We start from the raw sequence: 27421 nt of genomic DNA, 5'->3' as shown, positions 1-27421 counted from the left end.
GAAATTTTGAAAAAGCGTACGAGCAAGCTTCAAAATCTTTGTGAATTTTTACTAGTGTTTGTGTGCCATGGGGTTTTGTCAACACTAGTTTTCCGTCTATTTGTGGTGCATGGAACAACATTCAGTCATTTTAATGTTTATTTTGTGCACAATTAAAAAAAAAAATACTGAAGATAACTACATTAAATGTATTAAATTTTAATAAATAATGGAAATAAGTTTTAGTGATGAAACAAATGCAAACTGAAATGCAATGGATTTGAACACACATGAGAATCAGCAACCAGCTGCATCAGATCAACTGCACTGCGTGTTGTGCTTCTTTGTAAAGTGTTCCGCAAAGCCACACGAAGTATTCATTGCAATCCAAAGCGAGGAGGGCCTAACCAGGGCCATCGGCGCCCTAATCCGCAAGTATTTCCCCGAAGAGACCATCGGAACCGAAGGATACCTTTGTCTGAGTTGTTGCCAACAGTTAGAAAATTTCCACCGATTTTATCTGCAAATCAAGGAAATTCGATTGAACAGGAAAATGCGATCGGTTGATGGAGGAGTTGGGGGTCCGCTGTCGGAAGCATTCCAGCTCGATATGCATATCAAAGAGGAAAAGATCGACGAGAGCTACAAGTGCAATGAAACCGGAGATGACGAAGCGTTGAATAATTTCCTAAACGAACAATACCGGGCACAAGCGGACCCGAATGGGAACGACCTGTCACATAATCCATTGTTGGACTCGATAGTAAACGAGTTTCAGTAAGTATTAAACATGCTCATGAATGAATTAGCTTTTATAATTGGTCAATCTACCATCTACCGATATAAACGTATTCCTTAAAAGTCCGGGATTTATTCGGCCCTGGAAAACCAGTATAAGGGAACGTCCATAAATTACGTCACGCAAAAATCGACCATTTTCAACCCCCCCCTCCCCCCTATGTCACACTTCATGTATGGGACTTCTGAAATTTTTGTATGGGTCGTCACACTTTGCTGAACCCCCACCCCCCTTAAAGCGTGACGTAATTTATGGACGTTCCCTAAGGCCGGAACAAATCTCATTTTCTTCTTTTGTCACTTTCCTCGTTGACTAGTCGAGGGGGAGGGGATGATAAATAATAAATGCAATGGATGGAAAATTACCCAAACAATTAGGCAAAATCTTTAAACTCCTTGGATTTGTTAACCCTTTATAAGGCCGAGAAAACTAGAAGAGTTGTCAAAGCATACTATTATGAAAATGATTATATACATGATTACATGTACAAAGCAATTTTTGTTTGAAAGAAACTCTCTAAAATCTAGGTGACAATATAGTTGCCACTGCCCGTTTAGGCCAAAAACGCTGGTGGCAATATAATTGCCACTGCCCGTTTACCCCAAAAACGAGCTTACGAGGTGGCAATATAGTTGCCATTGCCTTATAAAGGGTTAAGAAATTTCCTCGACGCCATTAATTTCACTTGAAAATTTTTATATTTCTTAAATAATTTATTTGTGCCCCCCCTCAAAATGTCGAATTCCGACAAAAAATTACCGAGGGGGGGGGGGGGGAAATAAGAGAAAATCGAAATTGGTGTCAGGGAAAAAAATTAAATCTTAGGCAGAAAATCTGAATACCTACCACCTAAAAATTTCTTAAGCAAAACTTTCCTTCTTACAACTAGCCTACTGAGCTGATTTTCTCATTTCTTTTTATAGCACTGTTTGCAGTTCAGAAGGAATTTCTCAGCCTATCTTGATGCATGGGAAATTCCTTGCCTGAATCGCTCAAGAAACCAGTTTTTCTTCGATCGCAGTACGCAGTAGCGAAGAAATGACAGTTCAAATGGCAGTCACCGAAGAAAGTTTCTGTCAGGAATCACTCAAGAAGTTTCTTGAGTGATTCCTTTCGAACTCGAAACTGCGCTTATGGAAAAAAAAATCTAGAGGGATTCACTAAACAGCGTAAACTGAACCCTTAAATGCGCAATGTTGTTTTAAAACAACATACCTAAAAACGCTCCAAAATAATTGACCTTCACTTTTATTATTAATTATTAATTTATTTTTTAAATCAGTTTTTTATTGTCGTGCGCCTTTAAGGGTTAAAGAATCGCTTGGGGTCACCCTTTGATCCCTAAAAATAAGTCGATGAAATATTTCTGTAGAAAACTTCAAGAGGAAACAGACCTCCGAAGACCGCAAACCGATGCGACGTTCGTGGAAAAAGTTATCAAGCCTCACCCGAACGATGAAATGACGAGATTCCATTATTTAAATATTGTTATTCCTTACATGTTAAATAGCGTTGGCATCCTATTCGGTTTTCAGTCAATAACTTTCTCCACATGCCTTAGATCGCTTTGCGGTCTTTGGAGGGTTGGTTCTTCGTAAAATTTCCAACAGAAATCATTCATCGATTTATTTTTGGAGGTTAAGGGGCAACCTGTGGCGATTTTTCTTTGAAAAGGTAATTTTTCCCATAGTAAATCGTATGAAAACTTAAAATAGCTGGCGCTAAAATATAGTTCCTCCAATCGAGCTGAAATTTTATTATTATTTTTATTATTATTATTGTTTATTAAATAAGAAATTTTCGTAGATTTATCCAATACATTTTTTGCGTTGCGTTGCGTTGCGTTGCGTGGTAACGGAGTAATTCGTAGATTGCATACTGAAAGTTGTCATGTTTAAACTTTGATACTCCTATTCTAATTGCTTATGGAATGCTGTTTGGGAAGGAACAGCTATCCAACCAGAGATTGAAGTAAAAAAGACATGAGAACTTCCATTGCCGGCCACGCCCATCTTCTCCGTTACGAGGATAGGAAAGGATGTGATGATATGACACCTACTTTACAAGAGGTCAGCGACTCACCGACACTCCCATAGGTGTCAAGGAGTTGGATATTTGGAATGGGGCGATTTGGGAATCACTATAAGCGAGTGATGCAACAAGATTCAGATTGTGTAAGTGTATTTGAGTAAATCATGTAGATGTGTTGGAGTGAGTGAAAGTGTTTTGGTATATTTAAACACCATCGTTGGGAGTGACATAGCTAAGAAATTTTGTCACTCCATGGGCCTTTTTGATTCCGGGTTGGGGCACAGGCATTTACACTGTGTCCTGGCTTACAAGCCTAGGCTTAAGCGCCATTGCTCGCTCTCTGAAACGATAAGAAATACGTTATGTGGATGGGAAGGGATAGAAGGGAAGGAATAACTATTTATCGAGATGCCAGCGACTCACCGACGCCCTCGAAAAAATAGAAAGGAAATAGGATTTTGGTACAGGAATGATTAGGAATTCAGTATGATTTTAACAGTACATGCAATTAAGACACATAAACATGATTATAATCTACTAATATAACCATAATTTCAATTGTTATGGAGAAACAAAAATGTATATGCAAATATATTAATCTACATATATGGGTTGCCGAATTCATTTATGAACAATGGTAGCAATTCTTGTAGCAAATATAGTAAAAATAAAATTCGTATGAAACATAACATGCATCGATCTCACCAAGTTTTGCCGTCAAGATGATCTTCTCAGGTCCATGGATTTTCGTCTCGATCTGCCGTCCTCGAACATATAAAAATTTAACTATTTCCGCGTTCATCCAGCCACTTCAAAGTGCATTCTTCTCGCTCCGGTACAGCAGAGGTTTCAACAGCGCAGGCTTATTACACCAGCATTTGGTATTGCACTATTACATGTGGAATTTTCCCGACGTCCCAAACCAAACTCTGGCGAATGCAACCGAAAATTACACAACACCTTCTATCTTCGCATCCGGAACCACTTTCAAAATCCGAAAACCTCACTTCAAAAATGCAATCTGCTGAAATCAGCAGCTGATGGAAATATTCACACCCAAAATCACTTTCACGTCAATCTTATCACATCTAATTGCGAAGCACTACGGGGAAAACTCCGCCGGATGGCGTAGCCCCATCAGCCGATTCAAAGTTCGGTCAGCCTAATTGAAAATATCGGGCACCGAGAAAAAACGCGTGACAAGTGTATTTCGAAACGCCCGTAGATTTATCCAATACATTTTTGTACATAAAGTTCTTCATCGTGATACGGAATTCCTTACATCGATTATATAAACAAGACTACATTTAGTATTTATAACGAACCAACTACAAATGAACATGGAAGGAAAATACAAACAAAAACCTTCGAAATAACTACAGAAAAACGGGATAGAAAAGGAAACTTCAATACTAATATCACAGTACTACAAAAAAAAACTATGCGGCCAACTCTTGTAAAAGAGGATTTATAGAGGTCGAGCAGCTTAGCAGGAATTTGGGAGGAGCTGAAATTTTGCATAGTTGATACGGGGCCAAAATCGAGCTCAAAAAGTGTACAGGAGTAAAATGTCTTTCTGTGTCCCAGGCTAGTATTTATCCATTGTTTTGATATTCACATATTGTAGCGAATGTTTTGTTTTGGTCGAAAAAAAAAATGATTTGACACTTCTAGTACCGGTACTAACGCTGTTAGGACGTGGCAAACTGGATGTTAGTCACACGAACAGGCGCGACATTGACATTCTGTGATTATTTTTCTAATGGTTAAACTGATTAAACGTCGCGATCACCAAGGCAATCTTTTATTATTTCATTCGCAAAATCATGAAACATTTCAAATTAGCATTAGCATTAGCATTAAGCGAGTCGCACAAATTCGTAGGTGGTACAGTCCTAGACCGCTGTTATGAGGGTTGCCTCCTTCCCGTCCGAACCAAAGCACAAAGATTTGGGACTAATCTCTGACTCTTAGACAAGACTGACGCAATCCTCCAATGGTCGAGCACTGTCCTGGCCACGTCCTTGCGACTGCTGAGGAATGGGAAAGGATGGTTAGTTTTGGACACCTATGAAAAATGTAGACAACTCTACGATCTCTCAGGCCTAGGTGTCACGGGAATTAGGGTGTTGTTAGTGGAAGGGTAAACTCCAAAGGATACGTTTGGTTAACGTTCAGGCACACCATTGTTAGACTGCTTCGAATCAGTTGTATGCCCAATTCATCCTGGTTTTCTCGTCATATTGTTGGCATTTGGTTGAATTACTAGATTCTTCGGTTGATAATCTGAAATATAAAATAATATTAACATCGTACGTCAAATAAGCTACATATTAGTGATACGCTCGCCACAGTTACATATTTTTAAAATCTTATTTATATCGTACGATACATTTACCTGAATCCTGCTGAAATAAAATGTTAATTAGCAGTACATTGAAACACAAATACTACAAAACACAAGGAAAAGAGCATCAAACTTTGATCTTGGAATATTCAAAAATACGGAATCATAAATATCAAGATCAAAATTTGATTTGGTAGATCTTACACCGCAACGCACCATTCCAAGGTGATCTACCCACGTTACGGGGTAGAATCATGAAACATTTCAAATACCATAGCATAGCATAGCACGAATACTTGCACAAATCGTGAATGGAGTTGCAAAGATGAGTATATCCATTGCTATTATAGATTTCGCTACTATCTACAATACCATGGAACCACTCATCTCCACACACCTGGCCAAGTCCTTGCAAGCATTTTATAAATCTTATCATCAACTTAGAAAGCGTCCAGAACTGAAACGGCTTCCAATAGATGATAGGATGGTGAAAATAGCGAATAAAGAAATATAGTAATACAGAATACAGTGTTTAAAAAATAATCGGAAAGGTCTTACCAAATTTCATATCGTCGGACGATCGCACCCGACGGTAATTATGCTGCGATGCTCACCCCATACAAGAGCTGTGCATGCTAGGAAGCACAGCACAGCAAGGAACAACACCTAACTCTTCAGGGCTAGGACGTAATGTGGAGTTACAGATCACGCTGGTATGGAAATTGAGCACTCTGTCAATAACACAGGCCGCGCCTCGGGTCACGCAGATTTGGAGGGATCACTGAACCGGCTTGAATACATAGCTCGCTGGCTCGGCAGGATGCGGATGGCCCGGAAGGTCCGTAAGGATGACACGCTTGTTCGGTGTTGGATGCATTGTTAACCTTCTTGCTCGGGGACACGCTGGTTCGGATGTAGGGTGGTTAATTTGGCTCTGTCGTCCTGGTGTCCATTCTGGCTCGAGGTCGCTTGTCTGGAGATCGATCCTGGGATTTCCGTTCATTTGGATGATTTGGTTCGTGGTCGCTTCCTAGCGGCCAATCCTGGTCACTCACCATCGAACTTTCGCAAAGATTATACTTGAAATCAATTGATTTAAAAATTAAGAAAATCGGAAAAATTGACGGATGAAAATTTTCACATCCACTCTTTAACACAGCACACACTATTTTTATTTCGCTGAAAACCAGCAAAATTTTGCTGGTTTTTGACATGCTGTAAAATCAGTAATCCATCCAGTAAAATATTTTGTGCTGGTTTTTCAGTAATGCATTTTGACAGCTTGTTATGCTGGTCGTTCAGCAATTTTGTCCGAGCTCAAATCCGGCCGAAATTTTTTGTTTTTTTTTACTTTTCAGTCGAAATAAAAATTAATCAAAATGTTCGTTTGAGCTTGATTTTTAGTAATCAGAGGTAAGTAAATTCGATAAAGGTTTATAATCAAAGTGGTGCAAACAATACTACACTCAGGCAACTGAACATACGAAATTCAAAAGGTAAACATTATGAAACAGCGAGCAAAATGAAAAAAATATGTTCATAGGGCCGTTATGATTATCGTAATGATCATGCAAATTTTCATAAATCTGATCTAACTTTCTCATGCCTCATTAATTCGAAATTCTTAATGCGCTTTATGAACTGTTTCAGTTTCCAACAATAAGGAACTATGTATGCACCACGACAAAATACTTGTCACAAACACGCGGCAGACCGTGCAGAATAGTTCCTGAAGTCCATCTTTGTCAATTTGCGAAAGATTTGGCTCTTGAGAGAAAGCCTTGTCGCAATAAAACTGATCGATCAACAACAAATTTAATAATTTCGGATTCAAAATGGTTCAGTTTATGCATGAGGCATTCGCTCTTGGGCCAAATTACGGGTGCATTGCATCATTCCACCCGATTCCACCCAGATTTCAATTTCATGCCTAGCTCGAGCTACAAATGTCTTAATTAGGCTGATGAACTTCATAATGATGCAATAGCAAAATCATAAAACTACATTATGAAATCATAAACAAGCTCATATGAATTCGTCAACTCACATTATGGTTTCATAAGGTTTCGTTTGAGATCAAAAGAGAACATTTCGAGTTTCATAATGTGAGCTGATGAATTCATCTGAGCTTGTTTATGATTTCATAATGTAGACTTAAGAATACCGGCCACTGAAACCATTTCGTTTTCCGCATGTTTCATAACGAGTACTTATGAAAATCTTATTTTTATGTTATGGCTAAATTTCATAATGCGTTTTTATGAATTCCTTACGGTTATTTGCCTGAGTGTAGTGTAAATCACGACGAAAATAAAAGCTTTTCCAGGTGATTTTTTCGTTTTCCTGCTTGCATGGTGCCTCGGGCAGCAGCGCGCAAAATGTGTCAAGGAAAATCCTTGGGGGGAATGCTAAGTGTTTGACAACTCTTTTGCTGACGTTCAGCAATTTCTAATTTTGCTGACTCTTCGGCTATTATTACTGTAGTTTTAGCAAACTACAATATGCTGATCACGTTCCAGCAATTAGTTTTGCTGGATGGAAAAATCAAAATTTGGTGTGCACACTACGATCCTCAGAATCATGAAACATTTCAAATAAGCAGAAAATTATGGCTTACGCAGCAATTTAATCTATTTAGCGAGTAACCCTTATAATTTTGATTGATAAGCAAATCAATGATAACAGGATGCGTGTACCAATTATGGCACTACCTAAGGAAAACTTTATATACAAAATTAACGAGAAGACCAACGAATGTCATCAATAAGTTAAAAGACGTGGAGCGGACCTGGTGTGATGGTTAGAACACATGACCATCACGCCGAGGACCTGGGATCGAATCCAACTCCCGACAAACTCACAAAATGTGGGTTCTTCCTTCGGAAGAACACAATTCACCGCGTGGAGAGTTGCCTTCACAGCTCGCTCACGACTTTGGTATACGTTTGCGACCCCAATGTTATTCGGCAAACTTTCAGATAAAACTACAAGGTTAAATTCATCCATACATTGTTTTTCGATAGCATGCTTCTGAACTGAGATAATAGCAAATGAATGTAAATCTTTGCAAATGAATGGTCGCAACCTTGCTTAGTATTCCCACATTTATAAATTTGTTTATTTTTTCTCACTTTCTACGTAGTTTATGATCAGTCCCTAGCTAATTTTAAACCAATTAAAATAGTTATTAGAACTATTATTAATACCTAATCGAATCATGCGATGGCTACAAGTACACATGAACCTCTAAAACAAAGTTATAAAAAAGAGTGCACGAAATTAGGGACCCATACAAATTTTGGGTTCCTAATTTCGCCAACAACATAAATGTTGAAACAAAATAAGAAAACAGCATTTTTAAGTATTTTTATTGCGTATTATAATAAAACATATTGAATTGAAATAATCAAACATAAATTGGAATATTTACTTTTGCTAGAGATCGAAATACTTGTTCACTTCCGTGAGTGTTGATTATCTCGTATCTCTGAATATGGCATCTGCTATTTGCATACATTTTCAATTTATTTTTCAATCGACATAAATCAAATTTTTGATTTTTTTTTTTTTTGTGAATTGTATTGAGATCAAATGTAGTTTTGAGGTTATAGCAAACTTTTGATGATTTTGCTGTTAATTAGATAATAATGCTCTCAGATGTCAGAAGTTAACGAAGTTTGGGCGCGCACGAAATTAGGGCACCCCACGGTATTAGATTTCTAGTGAAACCTTTGGTGGATTCCTCGTCTTGATATCATTAGCAGTTTTCTCTATGGACCACAAGCGAAAATCTTTGGATGAATTCTTTAAAGATCTCTGAACCCTAACGAGGCCCTTGATGGATCCATAGGAAAATCATGTTACATTCTACCCGACATTCTCATCTAATGACATTCGATAACTTTGAACGAACTTTGGTCTGGCTTACAGTCTTAATAAATAGGCCTACATATTTATTTCCTTAAAATAGAAACTTTTCATAGGACTTTCCAACGACAAAATTAAGAGAACACTGCAGACTGAATGTTTTTGGACAATAATTATTATTTGTAAACTTATGTTATATGTAATGTTCCTATCAAACAAATAAAGGATCGCTGATGAAGATCCATATTGGGATCGAAATGTTGGAGCCAAGAAAATAAATTCGTAGACCAATTTATTAAGACATACGATTTCTATTCTGAAATCATTAACAAGAAACCGACAACTTAGATCGACAATTCTATAAATCTATTTTTGTTCGTTTTCTTCCAGAGCAAGTTCACTAAGCGGGACAGAATCGATTGGTTGTTCCAGTGATCAACCCTACACCAAACGAATGAAGCGAAGCCTCAACGATAACTGGCATACTACAAATCGCAGTGAACTTTTATCAAGTAATGCACAAGATTCTGAGCTAGATTTCATGGAAGAAGAGTTCTACGAATATGACAAACCACCTGACGAACGTTCGGATCAGACATTTTCTTCAGAAGCGGCTCCTTCCTTTGAGGAATTCGAACGATTGAAAAGGGAGAACGATCTGCTCAAAAGACGTAACCGTCAACTAGTGGTAAGGCTGAAGGAGGCCCACTCACGTAACACGGATCTGGTTAAGGTAAACAAACAACTTTCGGAGAAACTCCGGTTGCGTAATCCGACCAGTATAAAACAAGCTGGACCGCCGATACCCGACCACATTCTACCGTCATCTAAATCTCACCCAACGGCAACGTCCACGAATGACAGCAAAAAACTGCCTTCAAATCCACCACCATCTGTCGTTCCACTGCCAGTTGCTTCTACACAAGAACAGCAGCAACAAGTACAACCGACCCCAAGTGATAGGATGAGGAGTGGAGCTTACACATTGGTAAGGCCATGCTTTTATTAATGTTCATATGACCTGATTGAAACCTACACAAAATCTTTTCGGTTTTATGACGGTTCTCAGATTGAATAAACAAATTGAACGTGTAGCTTTGAAATTGTCTCCCAAAATGTCCGATACTAACATTAACAAAGAAGAGTAAATTCCGAAAAAGAGCATTCCGTGCAACCACAGTTTGCTTGTTAATTTCTTCCACAAATTATTTGAATTGTATTTGCTAATGTCTTTCGACCCATCCCTCGAAAACTAATCCGTACTAACACATTTAAAAATAGGATAGGTACCAGACTTGCATAAAAGAATAATCAATCTTCTGCTTTATCTTAGGACAACGGAGATGTTTTGGTAAGAGATTCCCTAATTTCGTATCAAACGATGGTCGACATTGATTCGGTTGAACCGGGTGAAAAGTACGATCTCAGGTTCGTTAGCAAATTGGCTTTGGCACTGTGGGGACATGAACGACTATCCATTAGCAGCGTAACCGGACGGAAATCGAATAATGCTATCAATCATACAACGCCGAGTATACAACTGGAACCGGAAAAACTATGCTTTATCAAGGGTGAGCTCTCGCATATATTCGCGCCTAATTTCAAAAACTAACACTAATCATCTACCAACAGAAAAAGTCTACCACCGAGCAATGCTAGAAACAAACGACCAAGTACAAGCAATGGCACGATTCGATGATGCCCGAATCAATCGTTTACTAAATATTAAAATCCAAAACGCGAAACGCAAGAAAACTCCGCATTTGTCGATCATATGACCCAAGGACGTGGAACGATTGCTTCAATGGTAACATTAGACCTATACAACCGATGTTTGTGCTGTCTAAGGGATTGTGGGGTAATGTGTATCTTGTCATGAAGAAGCTTTTGCAAAGTTATTTCACTTGATCTTTGCTAAAGAAAAGCTAGTTGGGACCTTTGTTCAACCAAACAACAAAATCTAGAAAAGTTTGTGAAATTTAACTTAAAAACTATAAATTCGCAAAATGTCACTACATGCATACAGGTTATCCTATATCTCATTTATAGTTCATATGGTCGTTTATTGATGGTTCATTTGTCAAATCGGGTTAGAAGGGTAATTAAAATTAAAATAAACTTCTGAATTATTAGCCAGAGTTAAGAAACAAATACAGGTATTCTTCGATATAACGTACCCTCGATATAGCGTACCCTCGATATAGCGAATTCGATATAACGTACATTTTGCTTCGATATAACGTACAATATTGAAAATTTTATTTTTTCCCAGGAATAACCCTCAGATAAGCTACGAAACCACTCAATTCAATGTTTTCTTGCAGTGTTACCCTTGTATCCTAGAATTAGCGCAAATTGGGGAAAAATTTAGTGTACGTTATATCGAAGCAAAATGTACGTTATATCGAAGCACAAAAAACGAAATTACTTTTTCGTGAAAACTCATGTTTTTCGTTTTTTGGTTTTGTGAATTTCACCGAAATCATTATTTGGGGTTAATTTCACGTCGAAATAATCAATATAAGCATAAAAAATATTTTTCTCTGCTTCGATATAAGGTACACTTCGATATAACGTACAAAAAGAAAACTTTTTTGTACGTTATATCGAAGAGTACCTGTATATCAACGTATTTTCATCAATTGTCACATCCCTGAGTTCGTTATCGTCGGTTGTGTTGCAGAATAAGAACATCACTCTAAAACATTCCTGGTGAATAGCAGTCTTTTTCGTGGTATAACGCCACGTAGGGGAAGACGGGGTAAGAAGGCCCGCCGGGGTAAGACGGACCACCTGCAGTTCACCATGAAAATGCCGTTTTCTTTAAACTTTCACCTAGTACTCTGTTAAAGTAAAAAATATTTGTCATTTTGTGCCATTTTGTGAAATGTTTATAATGAGATTTTCAAAACAAATAAACAAAACAAAGATTTTGCTCCATGATGATGTATTTGATCTAATTTTGTCGCATACAACCTTAAGGATTTTGATTCGGAATAACGTTTTCAAACCAAAAAAGTAACCCGTTAATAACTTACCAGGAATGTTAACAGAACATAAGAGGAACGGGATTGAGATTGAAAACAAAAATCCTTATGAACTACCCTCATAAGTAAAATTTGCCCAAGCGGGGTAAAAGCGACCACCTCGAACGGGGTAAGACGGCCACCCCCTATATCATAGAATAATATGGCTGCACCCAATTCATCGACAATTGTTAGTTGAAAATATGCCATTTCACATAAATAAACTCATATTTGCGTTGTCTGCGCTGGACGTAACCAGAAACAACATTTTTGTGATGTAAATGGGTGTTTGAATATCCATATTTACGATACCCCAATAAAAATATTAAATGGTAACCCCGGACAATTATGTTAATCAATTTTCCATGTGAGGGACTTAAGGAAGTCATATCTTATTTCAATAACGTATGAAATTCAAACATTTCTAATTACTATTATTTAAAAAAATAGTGATGGTCCTTCTTACCCCGCTGGTGGGCCGTCTTACCCCGTCGTCAAAAAATAAAGTGCTTTTTAATAACATTTTCAAATGACTCAAAAATATAAAAGTTTCAACAGCACGAATCGAAAATTAATTTTCTTGCATGCCCAACACTTTGAAAAGTGATATGCTGTGTTGAAACTAGTGTAATTCATTGTCAGTGCTAGGTTATGATTTTTTTGGCTTAGGGTGGCCGTCTTACCCCGTCTTCCCCTAAAAGTAAAGTAGACTCAGTGTACCAGTTATGGCTGTACCTAGTACATCAAATTCGTCATAGGGCACTGTATGGAATTCTCTCCTTCTCTTTCACTCTTACAGAAACTTTGTAAACAACAAGGCCAAGAAACGTCAAAATCCCATACAAAATCAAAACAATGCAGTGCCCTATGGTCCACTGCACGAATTTATGCTGGCCTGCTTACTCTCACAGAAAATTTGACGTTTGAGCGCATAATCAATATTTATAAAACTTTTGACGACGAAATCGGGTTTAGCGAATACTTGGCAGCTATAAACAATCATTCGAATATTCATTACATGTGCGATACAGCTACAGTAACAAAAGTTAGAAAGTGTCTTTGAAAATCGCCAAACACGCAGTTTTGGAAAATATTAAATTTTATTCAGAAATATGTGACTAATTTTCTGTAAAACATGTAAACTCATCATTCAATAACCCTTGAGCCAGATGATGATCATTTTCGACAAATTGTTTTGAGTTCAAAGCTTTATTTTTAACAAATAAAAATTGCCCTCACGTTGATCAATTTCACCCCACTGATCAATTTCACCCGAAATCACGGTAACACTAAACGGAATTGCATACAGTTTATTTTCTGACTTAGAAACGATAAGCTTAAAACGTGCGCTATTACGAGTTGATCCGACATAAGCGTGGTTTAAAAATTATTCGTACACGGTATATAATTAAATTTAATACACAAACATACAATAAAATTATTGTATTCTTCCGACAGGCGGCTGGCGGAAGACTAAATCATATCTAGGGTTGCATAGCTCACATCACTTACCAATGTGAATCCAAATCTATGTAACTTTCCATCCCTTCCCTTCCCACTAACAGACTTCCTTCCTGTGACAACCGTGGGGATGCGGAGGTACACACGGTCTCTTAGTAGCAACGGATGTCATACCAACATTCCTTCCCTTCCCCGATGACCGTAAGGACGTACTGACCATAAAGTTTTGAACTTTCAAAATTGCACATTGAGGATGGAAAGCTAGACCCAGGCCCCATCCATTTGGTTCCCTGTGCAATGTTGACTGTTCTGGTCAGTAACGGAGTAGCAACTACGAATTGGCTTCTTAAACGGTGTTGTGATAAATGCATATTCTGAATCTGCATTCCAAACTGGGCGCAGCTGTCAAGAAGTAACCCAGCTGTCAAAAGACGATTTCAAAAAATCTCTTTGAAATTGATTTTAGGTATCAAAATAAAGTTCTAAAAATCTCCCTGTCCAAGAGTGATGGGTTTGACGATGGCTTATCAAGCGTCGTCATATAGTGAAAATGTGTTTAAATAATTTCAATTTTAGTCTTTTATAATTATAGATTAGCTAAATTAAATGTAGTAACGAAATTAGTGAAATAGTAAATGGAATAGTATTTGAAAGTAACTAGGTTTTGAATTAAAGCATTTCTTTACAAAATTTAACTAAAATAGAATCTGAATAATCATACCATTGCTTTATTGACTTTAATTTAAACGCTTGATTTGTCATGCCTCCAGCATACGCTTAATCGCTGTCGCATGATCTAACAACAGTTGATTACGCGCAGTGCTGGGGGGACCGACAGGGCTTATTACCAGTCTATACTAACCCTCTAACTACTAACAAGACTGGGAAGCCAACGATCACTCATTGCACTTTTGATAGTAGTATTAGTAGTAGTAGTAAGAGTAGTAGTAATAGTAATAGTAGCAGCATTTTATTAACAAGTTGATTCGTACTATTCTTTTTCACTTCTTCGAAATTATTTTTATAGCAACTATAAACTCAGGAGTGGATAGCATAACGACATTTGCAGCAGGGTCCAACCTTATTATGTAATGCAAGAGTGCATGTGGGATGTCTCTGCATTACTTATATCTTCTAATCAAGACAGGGCAGGGTGATAAGAAAATCGCATTAGTGAATGAACAATTTAGAATCTAAATTTTAGATGTTGAATGCTGTTCACTCAAGAAGTTCACTGGTGCAGGTAGAAAAAAAAACTTTTGAATCTCTCTATTTCTTAGCATAGTAACAAGAAACTATAGGGTGGGGCGGGGCAAGATGGGTCACCTAAGGATGCATCACCATAACTTTGTAAATACAAATCGTATTGGTTTGTATTCGTCCGCTACTCTTCAATACACTAGTTAGCTATGCTAAAAGTCGATAAAAAGATCATTAAACACAAAATATGATGTTAAACAAGCAGTTTTAAAAAGTGATCGATTTTGCGCCGCGAAAAAAGGGCGGGGCAAGATGGGTCACCTTTTAAGTAATTCACATTTTCTCAACGAAAAACGTCAAAATATAAGATTTGTTCCGCATTCATGTATGCTCCATATCCATACTGAGTAAACAAGAGCTACTAGTAAACATTTTATAAATTTATTTGGAATATAAAAAAATTTACGATTCGAGTGGTCCTCAGGCGACTTGAAAATCGATGTTTTCACTAAAAAAATATCATAATTTTATGTTATAATTTTAAGCGTTCATTCCGCTTGATTGAAGTCAGTTATGAGATAGTCTTGTAATAAAAAATAAATAACTTTTGAATGCTCCAAAAATACGTTCAAAATTGAAGGTGACCCATCTTGCCCCGCGGCCGTTTATATGGAGAATATATGGAATGTATCGCATAAGAAAAATGGCTAAAAACCATTTTATTTTTCATTTCCAATGAGAGTGAATAATTTTTCAATCAATGCCCCAAACTTTTGTATATTCATGCTGGTCATCTAACAAAATTATTAACATAATCAAAACATGAGTAATGCGCCCGAAAATGGCACTGACCCATCTTGCCCCGCGACCCATCTTGCCCCGCCCCACCCTATTTAAAACTGAATATAAATTATGCTCTCTATGATGCTCAACAATGCTATAAACAGAATACTAAAATTTCCGGGCCGCCATTTTATGGAGTTTGGCGGCCCACTGTCTTCTTGTCATTTCAGGTTCATTTTCTACAACGCGTGGCTACAAAAAGTGAACAATACCATCGTCTAGGGGGCATTTTGGAGCTCAATTCGGTGAGTCTGTTCCATTATATTTACGCTGTCATTATTTTAAATTTACCATGGATAGTTGCGGCCTTTTTTTACATGCATATTGTTATGCATCTGTTTGTGCACATTTGTTGTTACCCATCTTTCGTGTATTTACTCAACTAGCACTGTAAAGTTCGTCACTTCGAGTGTCGGCCTAAATTCTTAGTATTCATTTCATTAAAACTACTATTGTTGTACAGTCCACATATTTGATGTTGCCACGATGGGAGAGCACGTTGAGCACCGGTTTGTCCACATCTGCTAGAGCTTTTGGCTGGGGGTGGGTCTGGTTTGCAGGTTTAGCGGGGGGCTACCACAATTTGGGAGTGTGAGGGGGGGGGGGTTCTCTGCATTGAACTCACTACTCATCAATTCCGTGGGGAATCTAGAAGACAATTGACGATAAGATTCGAAAAAAGCTTGCAGTTGGGAACTAGACTAAAATAGTGGCTGATAGAAAACAACGCGCTAGACAGCATTATTATTCATTTTTTTAAATATTTATCCATAGGCTTCTCGCCGGTTGACAGTATAATATTTAGCTGTGTACGAAGATACGGATTAGTTGGTGTACAGATGACAGGGTTCTCACGGGAAGTGCTTCAAGCGAGGCTTACATAACAACTGACAATAAAGAAACCTATTTTCCTTGACTTTCTACGCAATGGACAGCTGACCGAACACACGTGTTTTCGTTAATCTCCTAGGCATTATTAGTGCATGACGGAACAACTAGCAGGACACAGTTCCAGACGTCTCTTTTTAATAACGATATTCAGCATATTTCCAATAAAACTACACTTCAATAAAGCAAAGACTAAAGCTGCTATGATAGAACAGATCAGAATGACTTAATTGACTTATTGACTACATATTGGAGATCTACTTCGAATAACTGACAAATTGACAAGAACCTAACTAAATACATGGACCATACTACAAAAAAAAACAATTGACAAAAAGAAAAAAAGGGGAAACTTTTATTAAAACTATTTTTGTTCAACGCAGGCCAAAACAGTGTCGACTTGGGCCACGATATGCCTACGTACTTCTGTGTGTTGAAACAAAAATAGAGGCTCATAGAAGCAAACGTAGGGAAAGGGTGCGGTGTAAGAACATAAGCACAGTGTGCTACCGCCGTAATCACTATGAAAAAAAAAAAAATAATAAAATAAAGTTCTAAAAATCTGAAAAAAATCATAGTGGCTCAGAAAAAGTTGCTCTTTCGTATAAAATCAAAAAATCAATACATTTTTTTTTAAATTTAATAACCCAATTGTACGGTCATCTCATGCTCATGCTCATGCTTACGTGAATAAAATATTACACATGTCGACACCGAAGATGATGAACGGGGCTGTTCATAAACCACGTAAACCAAATTTTGGCCATATAAAACCAGCGTACCCCTTTGGCCCCAAGATCATGAAAACGTAAAAAAACTTAACCCTTATGTGGCCGGCAGGGTACCCGGGTACCCAGCACCCATTTAAAAGACACGGTGTAGAAAAAAGCAAAAAGTTTGCCGGCCACATAACGGTTAATAACGTAATTTTCTTAAAACTACAATTCAATAGCTTTCAAACAACAACAAAAAAATTCAAAATCGGTCAACTGGTTCAAAAGCTTTTTGAAAATTTTGAATTTCTTAAAACCTTGATTATTAGGACAACCATATATGAAAATTGGCCACCCTAATGACGAAATAAAAAAAGGGTCTAATTATTTTCGAAGAACTACGAACCCACCGAGTTTCACGACAATCGGAGTTGCACTATATCGTTTTTCTATGGAATGACTGTATATAAAAAAGAGACTGAAGTCCCTTTGAGGCAACAAAACTCACGAAGGTATGAATAGATCAGCATGACTATTGCACGGTTCGATTCGTATTCATGTTGGCTGTTTTTATAAGTAGAAAAAGTTACGAAAATCTACTAAAAAAGGTATAGTAAATATAGTAAAATTGATAAAGTACTGATTTTTGAAGACCTGGAAAGAAAATCAACACGACCGAAATGAAACCAATCTAGAGTGCAATGCTTCAATGACCTCAACAGTAATCAAACCACCACAACATGACAGGCAAAAGTTTGCCGGAACAGCATGCTAGTACCTACCTTATTCATATACAGTCAGGTCTTTTTTTACGTGATCATCGTCTTATTTTTGCATGATTCGTCGAGAAATGGTTTTTTACGCGGTTTTTTTAATTTGAACTGAGTTTTTTTTACGCATATCCCATACATATCCCTCGCGTAAAAAAAAAACCTGACTGTAAATCGCTTTAGTAATAAAAAACATTTTTTATTCCTAATTAAAATACAGTTTATTGTAGTTTCAGTTGAACAGTGACCATAAAATAGCCGACAAATTAACATATTAAATTACTGGTGATTACAAAAAATGGAATTATAATCCCCGAAAGCCATTTCGCAAAAAATGTGAAATTCAGGAAATGTTAGTCTAACGTATGGCAAATATGCATTTTTATCAAATAATCTTGAACTTAAGTCGTGTTATTGAGATTTAAGTCTCCAACGCTTGTGCTCTCATCTTTGACCTGCGCCAGTCGTTTGCGGGTATCCTTGCCTTGTGCTCCCTTGTCGCTGTTTTTAGTCGATGATTTTGCTTTTGGTAGAGGAGTTTTTGCCTTCTTCGGGGCGTTTGCGGATAATACGTTTTCAGCAACAGCAGATTCTCGAGCAGAATGCAGATAAGCAACCGTGGATCGTCCATAATTTTCATATGCAGTAACATTATCCATATGTCTTTGTGACGAACTGTGTGCTTTCGCAGCGGCACTTAGGTGGTTCAAATCATTAAATCCTTTTCTCAGCCAGGTAACGTTGTCATCCGTCGTGTGGAACAACAGGCATGGCCAACAGTACAGTCTGTTATGTTTTGGTGAACCACACAGCCACCACGTGGCATCGTATCTCGAACGATGGAATTTTCTTGTTATCGTAGTGTTTTTCGTGCTCGATGGCCTTGTGCTCCTAAGATGTGGCAAATCTGGGCGTGGAATATCCATAGAAACGAGAAGTCGTTTCTCATCATCGGATCGTTCTGCGAAGGCCTTGTTCAGGAGCATGTCAATCGCACACACATTGGCTCGTTTCGGAATATGTTTGACCTAAAAAAAGAAAATATTTTGTTATGACTTTTGCTATCTCCAATAGCTACATGGTATTGAGGGATTTGCACAAAAGTGCACACGGCGTATCGCTTCCGAAACGTACAGCCGCGGTTTTCACTCCCTGTTACCTTCATCCTTATAACATTGCGGCTGTTCCTTTCGAAAACGATAGTTTCAAGAAATCTGACAATATAAACCCGGTACTAACAACAGTTTAAGTAAGGGGCTGTCCATAAACCACGTGGTCATGTCTTGGAAGATTCCGAATCTACCAAACCCACCCTTGAACGAAAGTGCATATTGCATGTGTTACTCACTTTCACAACCATATTTTAAATAGTTGATCCAATCATAAAATGCGCAAAAAAAAATGTTCGCTGCGTAAAAGTTATTAATGCAATGTGTAGATACCTAAACTTTTCTAGTGGATCATGAGACATCGATCACATTCTAATGAACAGTTCATTTTAATCAGTTACTGAATTAAATATGGTTTATTGTTATCGTGCTAGGTCTTTTCAACTTATGAATCTAAAGAATAAGACCACATAGAAATCTCGCATTTTTGGTAAAGTTGAGCATGACATCGAGAAATACTCGATGTGAGACCGTTTTCTGTTTTTCGAGATTCAGACTAGGATTTGGCTTGGGACTATTTCGGCAAAGGGTCCTATTTTGAGTACGTAACCACGTAAACTTTTGGCGTGGAGGGATCTAGCTAAAATCATCATGCTCTAAGATTAATGTTGGCTACTTCCGCTGCTTCAAAAATAGACAATAAACTAAATTACTCACCGTTACGCTTGGCGAAGGCTTGCGTGATTCTAACCAGTTTTCCTGTGCAATAATCGATGCCTGCGAGATACTTTTAGCTGGAGGATGATTTTCCTTTGATGCACAGGAATCTGCTCTAGGACAACCGCCTACCGATTTACCACGTTTTTCCGCTAACTTGTGTCGCAGAATCAACCGGTAGCGCATGGGAAAATCGCGGCACAGATCCACAATGTCAACGTCCAAGATGTAATCCAACACACTCGAGTCGATTAGATTCTGGGAGAATGTTTCAGAAAGAGCCGCCAATCCCCACTCCTGCAAAAGCTGTTGCATTTCTTCCTTCGCATCCAGTTTTTTAGCGCTGTCCACGTCATGGTGAGAGAGTTTTCGCTTTTTACTTGGACGAATACCATCATCCTCAGAGTCACTTGAAAATTAATATCTTGATTAGGATAAAGTTGATAACCAAATAATGAAGAGCTTACCTGTAGCTTGTTTTTGATGTGGTGTCTATTATGACATATCCTTCTATTTCAATTGGAGCCTCTTCTTTGACGCTTACATCCATTTTTATCCGCTTTGAAGGAATTATTTATTTTAAGTAATATTCAGATTGCGTTTAAGAGCACAGAATTTCGTTACATCAATCTTGTAACTTTGCTAGATGCTTTCAATTAGCTACAGCGCAATGGACTTGAAAAAAAAAACAAATGATACGCCTACGAAATTTTTCAAAATACCTATATTATTAAAAAAAATCACATTATCTTAGAAAGCCTGAGAATATATATATATATATATATATATATATATATATATATATATATATATATATATATATATATATATATATATATATATATATATATATATTTCAACATTAAATTTATTTGTTTTCAAGCCATCTTTAAAGCGAATAACTAAAAACAATGCACGAAAAATGTTACCAAACAACAGTAGTCAACAGTAAACAAAAAATCGTTTGCCGGCCGGCTTATGTGAAAACAGGGTTCAACATTAAGAGTCGAAATATCGTAACATCAAACCACCATTTAGGTCGAAAAAGGTGGTGTTTACATGGAAAATCGAAAAAGAAAAAAAAATACTCCCATAGTTTTCAGCCTAGGTATATCCCTTTCGGGACGGAGCACAAAAACGTAAAATCTCCATACAAATGGCTCAACTTTTGCTCTCGAGAACTCTCAGATATCCCAACAAAACAACAATTATTTTTCCTCATTTGAAAGAACTATCTTTATCTTTCGATTTCTAGCTTTTACTACCGAGGTAAATCGGTAATATAGCGCATTTAGTTCATCACTGGACTATCGCACTAGTTTTTACGAGTGCGAAAACGCTAATAAAAGTGCGCGATTGCATCCAATAAAGTCGGTGTCTTCAGAGCACTTGTTCTCCATAGATTGAAGAAATAGTGCGCCGAAGACATCAACCTGATTTGATGCAATCGCGCACTTTTATTTACGTTTTCGCACTTATAAAGTCGCAGTTCGCAGTCCAGTAGTGAACTAAATGCGGTATAAAAGATATGCGACAGATGAACTTTTTTCATGTTTTATGGTTTTTGTCCACTTTTTGTTTACACACATATCACAAGCGAAAATGTCCAGGAGTACCCGTCGCAGCGTTCGGGTGAGTGAAATGCTGGAAGAATCAAAAGAAAATATCACTCCCAAACGGAAGGGACAGCCTCCACGAAGGAAACACGGCACCACGATAGAGGAGGAGGAGTGGAAGCCTCTTCACCAAAGCGGGGCACAGTACGCGACTACCGAAAGAGTCACCGGAGGACAAACCGGAAGAAATTAGTGTCACTGCTGTGGGATGTCTCCCGGGGCGTGAGCGAGAAACGGAAAATCGCTCTCTGCACTTCGAGGGGATTTCGGTGAATATAGTTCGGGAGCTGTGTAGATCACTGGTTCCTCCAAAAATACCTACGGGAATTCCTCCGGGGAACCCTACATCATTTTCTTTTTGGATTCCTCAATAAACTCCGCAGAGTTCCTCCAGGAATTTCTTCAGGAATTTCTTCAGGCATCCCTCCGGAGATTAATATAGAAATCGGTCCGGGTATTTCTCTTGGGATTCCTCCAGGATTTCTTTCAGAGATTCCTGTAGTAATTGCTTCTGTGATTCCTTAAGGAACTCCTCCGGGAATTTCTTCAGAAATTCCTTTTGTAATATTTCTAGAGATCTTTTACGATTCTTCCTTTAATTTCTTCTGGCATTCCTGCAAGAGTTCGTACAGGAATTCCTCCGGAAATTTCTTCAGCAATTGGGTTGTTTAGTGAATAAAATATTGCTAGTTTCTATAGCCTAATCGAAAGAGCTCATTTTTCTGAGTATAACGTGATTTTATTGGATTCCAATACATTTGTTTTGATGGTTAAATTAACAAAACAGTTTTCATTTTTGTGGATAGAATGACAGTTCAATCGATAAAGTGACAGTTCGACCCGAACAAAAAAATTTCCCCATACAAACTTTAAATGCATTTTAAAAATAGTTCCCGAACACCGAAAATTATGAAATTTTGGATTTCGACTAATTGTTGGATGGAGAATCCGATTATGAAATAATCCGGATACCCCTAAAGAACCCAATTCTTCCGGTTATTCCTACGGGGATTATTGCAGGAAATCCTCCAGGATTGCTCAAGAATTTATCCGGGGATTAATCCGGAAGTTCCTCCGTAAATTTCATATAAAATTTCTGTGGAGATTCCTCCTAGAATTCCTTCAAAGAGTCCCCTAGAAATTCATCCGGAAATTCCTCAGGTGAATTCCCGTGGAATTCTCGGAGGAATTTCCCTAAGGATTCCCTGGAGAAATTCCTGGAGCAATCCTCAGGAAATAGCCGGAAGGAATCCCCGGAGGAATTCCTGGAAAAAATCCACGGAGGAATTTCCTGAAGGAACATCCGAATAAATTTCTGAATGAACCCCGGAGGGATTTCTGGATTCCTAATGGAATTCCTGGAGAAATTATTGGAAAAATTCCCGGAGGAATCCTCGGCGGAATTCTTGGAGGAATCCTCAGTGAAATTCCTGGAGGGATCCTCGGAGGAATTCCTGGAGGAATTCCCGCAGGAATTCCCGGAGGTATCCTCGAAGAAAATCCTGGAGGAATACTCGGAGGACTTCCCGGAGGAATTACTCGGAGGAATTCCCGGAGGTATTCCTTGAGGAATTCCCGGAGGAAATACTCGGAGGAATTCCCGGAGGTATTCCTTGAGGAATTCCCGGAAGAATTCCTGAAGGAATTCTCGGAAGAATTCCTGAAGGAATTCCCGGAAGAATTCCTGAAGGAATTCCCGGAAGAATTCCTGAAGCAATTCCCGGAGGAATTCCTGAAGGAATCCCTGGAGGAATTCCTGAAGGAATCCCCGGAGGAATTCCTGAAGGAATCCCCGGAGGAATTCCTGAAGGAATCCCCGGAGGAATTCCTGAAGGAATCCCCGGAGGAATTCCTGAAGGAATCCCCGGAGGAATTCCTGAAGGAATCCCCGGAGGAATTCCTGAAGGAATCCCCGGAGGAATTCCTGAAGGAATCCCCGGAGGAATTCCTGAAGGAATCCCCGGAGAAATTCCTGGAGGAATTCCCGGAGGAATTCATGGAGGAATTTCCGGAGGAATTCTTGGAGGAATCCTCGATGGAATTTTCGAAGGAATTCTTGGAGGAACTGCCGGAAGAATGCTTGGGGGAATCCCCGACGGAATTCCAGGAATGATCCCCGGAGGAATTCCTTGAGGAATCATCTGAGAATTCCGGAAGAATTTCGTGAGGAATCCCCGAAGGAATTTCTGAATGAATCTCCGGAGGAACTCTTGGAGGAATCCCCGGAGGAATTTCCGGAGGAATCCCGAAAAGAAATCCTAGTAGAAATTTTAGGTAAAATCCCGGAAGGGATTCCTGGGGAATACGTATTGCTCGAGGATACTGATGATGATGATGATGATATTGTTCTACCATCTATTGTAGCAAGGCAGCTGCCTATAGCACTGGAATAATCTGAAAAGCGATTTGATCAAGATTGTGCTGTTGTTAGTGGTCAGTCATTCTCCTGTATGAAGGGCCAAAAAGGGTTGTGCGGACCCGCAAGCAGAGACACTTGCGCGAAACCCGCGTCAGGGGAAAAGAATCTCCTTCCAGAAGAAAGTTCTCACGAACAACTGCAAAATCAAGCCCTCGATTGACAGAATACTCCCAATAGATGGGGTCGAAGAGCCCGCCCTCAATCCACGAAATGTTAACAACAAGGAGGAGGCAGTTCCAAGCTCCTGTCCAAATTGTTTCAATCGGGTGCCCTGATGGTCCCTCCCTTTCCCAATATATAATGAGATATGTATATGTAATGTATGTCAGTGTGTGTTGTGTATGTTTTGTTATGCATTTGTTTGAAAAACAATCATAATCATGATTAATAAGCATTTATAAAATATGCAAAAACTTACCTGATTACTCCTGAAATAAAATGTGGATTAGCAACAAAACATTAAAAAAACACATCAAATCTCGATCCTGAAATGTCTGCTCACCACTGATCGGCCACTTTAGGCATGAAAACATTAACAAGATCAAAATTTGATGTGGTGGTAGATCTTACGCCGCAACGCATCATTCTAAGGTGATCTACCCACGTTACAGGGTACGTATTGCTCGAGGATACTCAGTAAAAATTCATGCTAGAGTTTCAGAGGGAATTCCTGGGGAATCCCAGAAGAAATTCTTCCATAATATGTTTCCAAAATATTTTGTTTATACCGCAACAGTATTTGGCAACGACCGGTACGCAATCCGGTAACTAAATATAGTAGCGACCGGTGTGGAAATGGGTAACTAAACTAAAATGACAACTCTGTGGGCAATCGTTTTACTCGCCCAGATAGTAGCCCCCGGTAAACTTGCTCTTAAACAGATGAAAAAAATATGCAAACCTGTTACCGCTCAACAGCACAATTGTGCTGGTTCGTCACGAAAGGGATATGGTACACCGAAAATATTTTCCGTATAACTATAAGGTGTGAAACTAACATATTTTTTTTTGCAATTTGGCATCACCTTTAAAAAGTACCGTCTACCCCCGTTGGTTTGAACGACATCTCATGCAAACCAACGGGGTTCGTTTTTTAATTTGAACTTCTAGTAATCCTGTGGACATCGAAAAACACACTGATGGTAACCGTTTTTGCTGCTTTGTTTTGATTCTGCCTTCCGTTCCAGCCCGCTCCATGAGCAGAATGACGTTTGAACCATTTTCAGTTTGAACGATGTGCAGATTGGAGGGGATTAGATGAGGTCAATAAATTTTGTTGTGGAAACTACTGATTCCATAGTAAAATTAAAGGCTATACCTATGATTCTCAACCGACAGCTTTTTCCTGTTAATTCCACTAAAACACTGTCAATTTAACTAGCAGTGCTGTTAACATTACCTAAAATAATCTAGATTTAACAGCTGGACATTTTTTTTTTAACGATACCGTGATGTAAGATGCGTGTCCAGGAAAAATGTAGGGTCAAGTGGCGCAAAATGCCATTTTTCAAACTTTCATCGTTTTCAATGATAATTAGCCTCATTTGTTTGGCTTTCAAAGTGGTAACAGCAACTAGACAATATTTGCTCGATACTTCAGCAAAAATATTCACTACACTATTGAATTTTCATCGATTTTTAGCGATTTTAAAAACTGGTTCGTAAAACGGAAGTGGTGCAAAAAGGCCATCTGCCATGGGGTAAGATGCCACTTCATGAAAACATTAAAAAATTACGTCCATCGGTTTTCGGGCATTTCCGACTTCTTTTCCGCCCTGTGTCCCACTTTTATCGTATATTCAATAAATGGAGTGTTACCTCCCTCCCCGAAAAACGATGGTCATCATATTTGAATGACCCCTAACATGGAAAGCGTAGACATTAACAACCATGCGTCTCCATGAGTGCCTCAATCTCGTTGGAAACACTTGGCTGGTAATAAAATCACCAGAAAACCTTAATTGCAAGCACGAAAAACCGGAAGTAGCCAATTTTCATTGGGAAATCAAAAGATTTTTCGTGGGTTAGGTGGCCTAGTTTCTAGAAGAATGTTCGAAGCAAACATATCTTGACACCATTCACCTATACTATTGATCCAGTCCTATTCAAAAATGATTTTATGAGTTGGGCCATTTTACCCCATCTTGGCATTTTGGACTCTGTTCCCCTACAATGTTTTGTTGTTGAGGTGACTACGCTTTTTGTCAAATTTACTGCAATAGTCTATTTTACGAGCCGATTTTATGAATGAATTTTGACAGGAGGTAGTGTATAATAACCCGTGAAAACCAATATCATCATCAACATTGTTGTCACTTCGTAAAATGGCTCATGCATTGTAACTTCAATCATAGGGGTAGGCGGGGCAATATGGACACCCGGGGCAGAATGGACACCCTCTATATTTTGAAATATGCGAACTTTTTTGAATTTTTATTAAATGGAGAATATAGGTAGTCCATTTGTCTAAAACGTAGTTTCAGGAAAGAAACATTCAAAATTAAAATTATACTTGATTTTACACGAAAAAGTTGCGTCCTCCGTTTTTTGTGCATGGAAATTATAATTTTCACACCATCTAAAATAAGATTTAGTGATTAATATATTGCAGGTCGATTAAAACCTGATATTTCTAGAACACATGCAAGTAGTTTTGCTGTATCTACATGCTTAACATGTTTGTATTTTCTTTATTTATTTATTTATTTGATCTACATCAACAGGCTTACTAGAGCCCCAATGATGGTTAAAAAAAAATAATGACAATAATTATGATAACAATAATATTAGAAAACAAATTCAAAGGTCAAACACAAACAAATTGGAACATAATAGCGCAGTCAAGGTATTGAAACTTAAACTAAGGTACATAACAATGAATTCGTCAGTTATTTCTGTTGCTAAAAAAAGACATAAAACTACGACGTAGAGCGATGCGTGTCAAGTGGAAGTCGAAGAATGACGCCACCCTATTGAAAACGCGCATCAAGCCCCCAAAAGCTCCATGTTGTCCATAGTTAGTTCGTCGAAGTGGTAGTCTCAGCATGATGCTATTGCGGAGTGATCGCGGCTGGACATTTACGTCGATTTGTTCCAGCAACGCTCCGCAATCTATTCGTCCCTGTAACGTATCAGCGATCGTCAATGCTCTGGCGGCATCCCTCCTTGTACGCAGTAGATCTAGATCGATCAGTTGGCATCTGCTCTCGTAACTGGGTAATCGGAACGGGTCTCTCCAAGGTAGCCGTCGTAATGCAAACCGGAGAAAGCGTCGCTGGACAGATTCAATCCTCTCGACGCCATTGTTGTACCCGGGACTCCAAACTGCAGAGCAGTACTCTAACGTAGAGCGCACGAGGGAGCAGTACAAAGATTTCAGGCAATAGACATCAGAAAAGTTTTTGGCTATTCTGAAGATGAACCCTAGGGTCTTGGACGATTTTTCTATAATGTACGAGATATGTTGCCTAAATGTCAACGGCGAATCCAAAATGACTCCCAAGTCCTTGACATGGTGCACACGTTCGAGAGCTGTGCCTAGCATGCTGTATACGAAGATAATCGGCTGCTTCTTTCGTGAGAACGTAATAATAGAGCACTTCGTTGGATTTACAATCATTCGGTTCGTTGAGCACC

General features: G+C 38.5%; 2 protein-coding genes across 2 annotated transcripts; one reads left to right on the top strand and one right to left on the bottom strand.

Annotated features, from left to right (window-relative positions):
- Positions 1 to 81: 81 nt before the first annotated feature.
- On the top strand, positions 82 to 11559 carry LOC109433205 (uncharacterized). Its single transcript, XM_019709606.3, has 4 exons — positions 82 to 756; positions 9414 to 10011; positions 10357 to 10594; positions 10656 to 11559. Exons 1-4 carry the CDS (start codon positions 254 to 256, stop codon positions 10799 to 10801), a joined length of 1485 nt encoding a protein of 494 aa, XP_019565151.3. The 5' UTR covers positions 82 to 253; the 3' UTR covers positions 10802 to 11559.
- Positions 11560 to 14216: 2657 nt separating this feature from the next.
- Positions 14217 to 20492, bottom strand: LOC115257650 (uncharacterized). Its single transcript, XM_029857487.2, has 3 exons — positions 20218 to 20492; positions 19751 to 20159; positions 14217 to 18952 (listed from the first exon to the last, which is right to left on the bottom strand). The coding sequence occupies exons 1-3, from the start codon at positions 20298 to 20300 to the stop codon at positions 18326 to 18328; spliced, it is 1119 nt and encodes a 372-aa protein (XP_029713347.2). The 5' UTR covers positions 20301 to 20492; the 3' UTR covers positions 14217 to 18325.
- Positions 20493 to 27421: the final 6929 nt, after the last annotated feature.

The sequence above is a fragment of the Aedes albopictus genome, chromosome 3 (genome assembly GCF_035046485.1).
Source record: "Aedes albopictus strain Foshan chromosome 3, AalbF5, whole genome shotgun sequence".
NCBI classification, from domain to species: Eukaryota; Metazoa; Arthropoda; class Insecta; order Diptera; family Culicidae; genus Aedes; species Aedes albopictus.
Note: the sequence above shows the minus strand (reverse complement) of the source record. Positions and strands in the feature narration are given on the sequence as shown.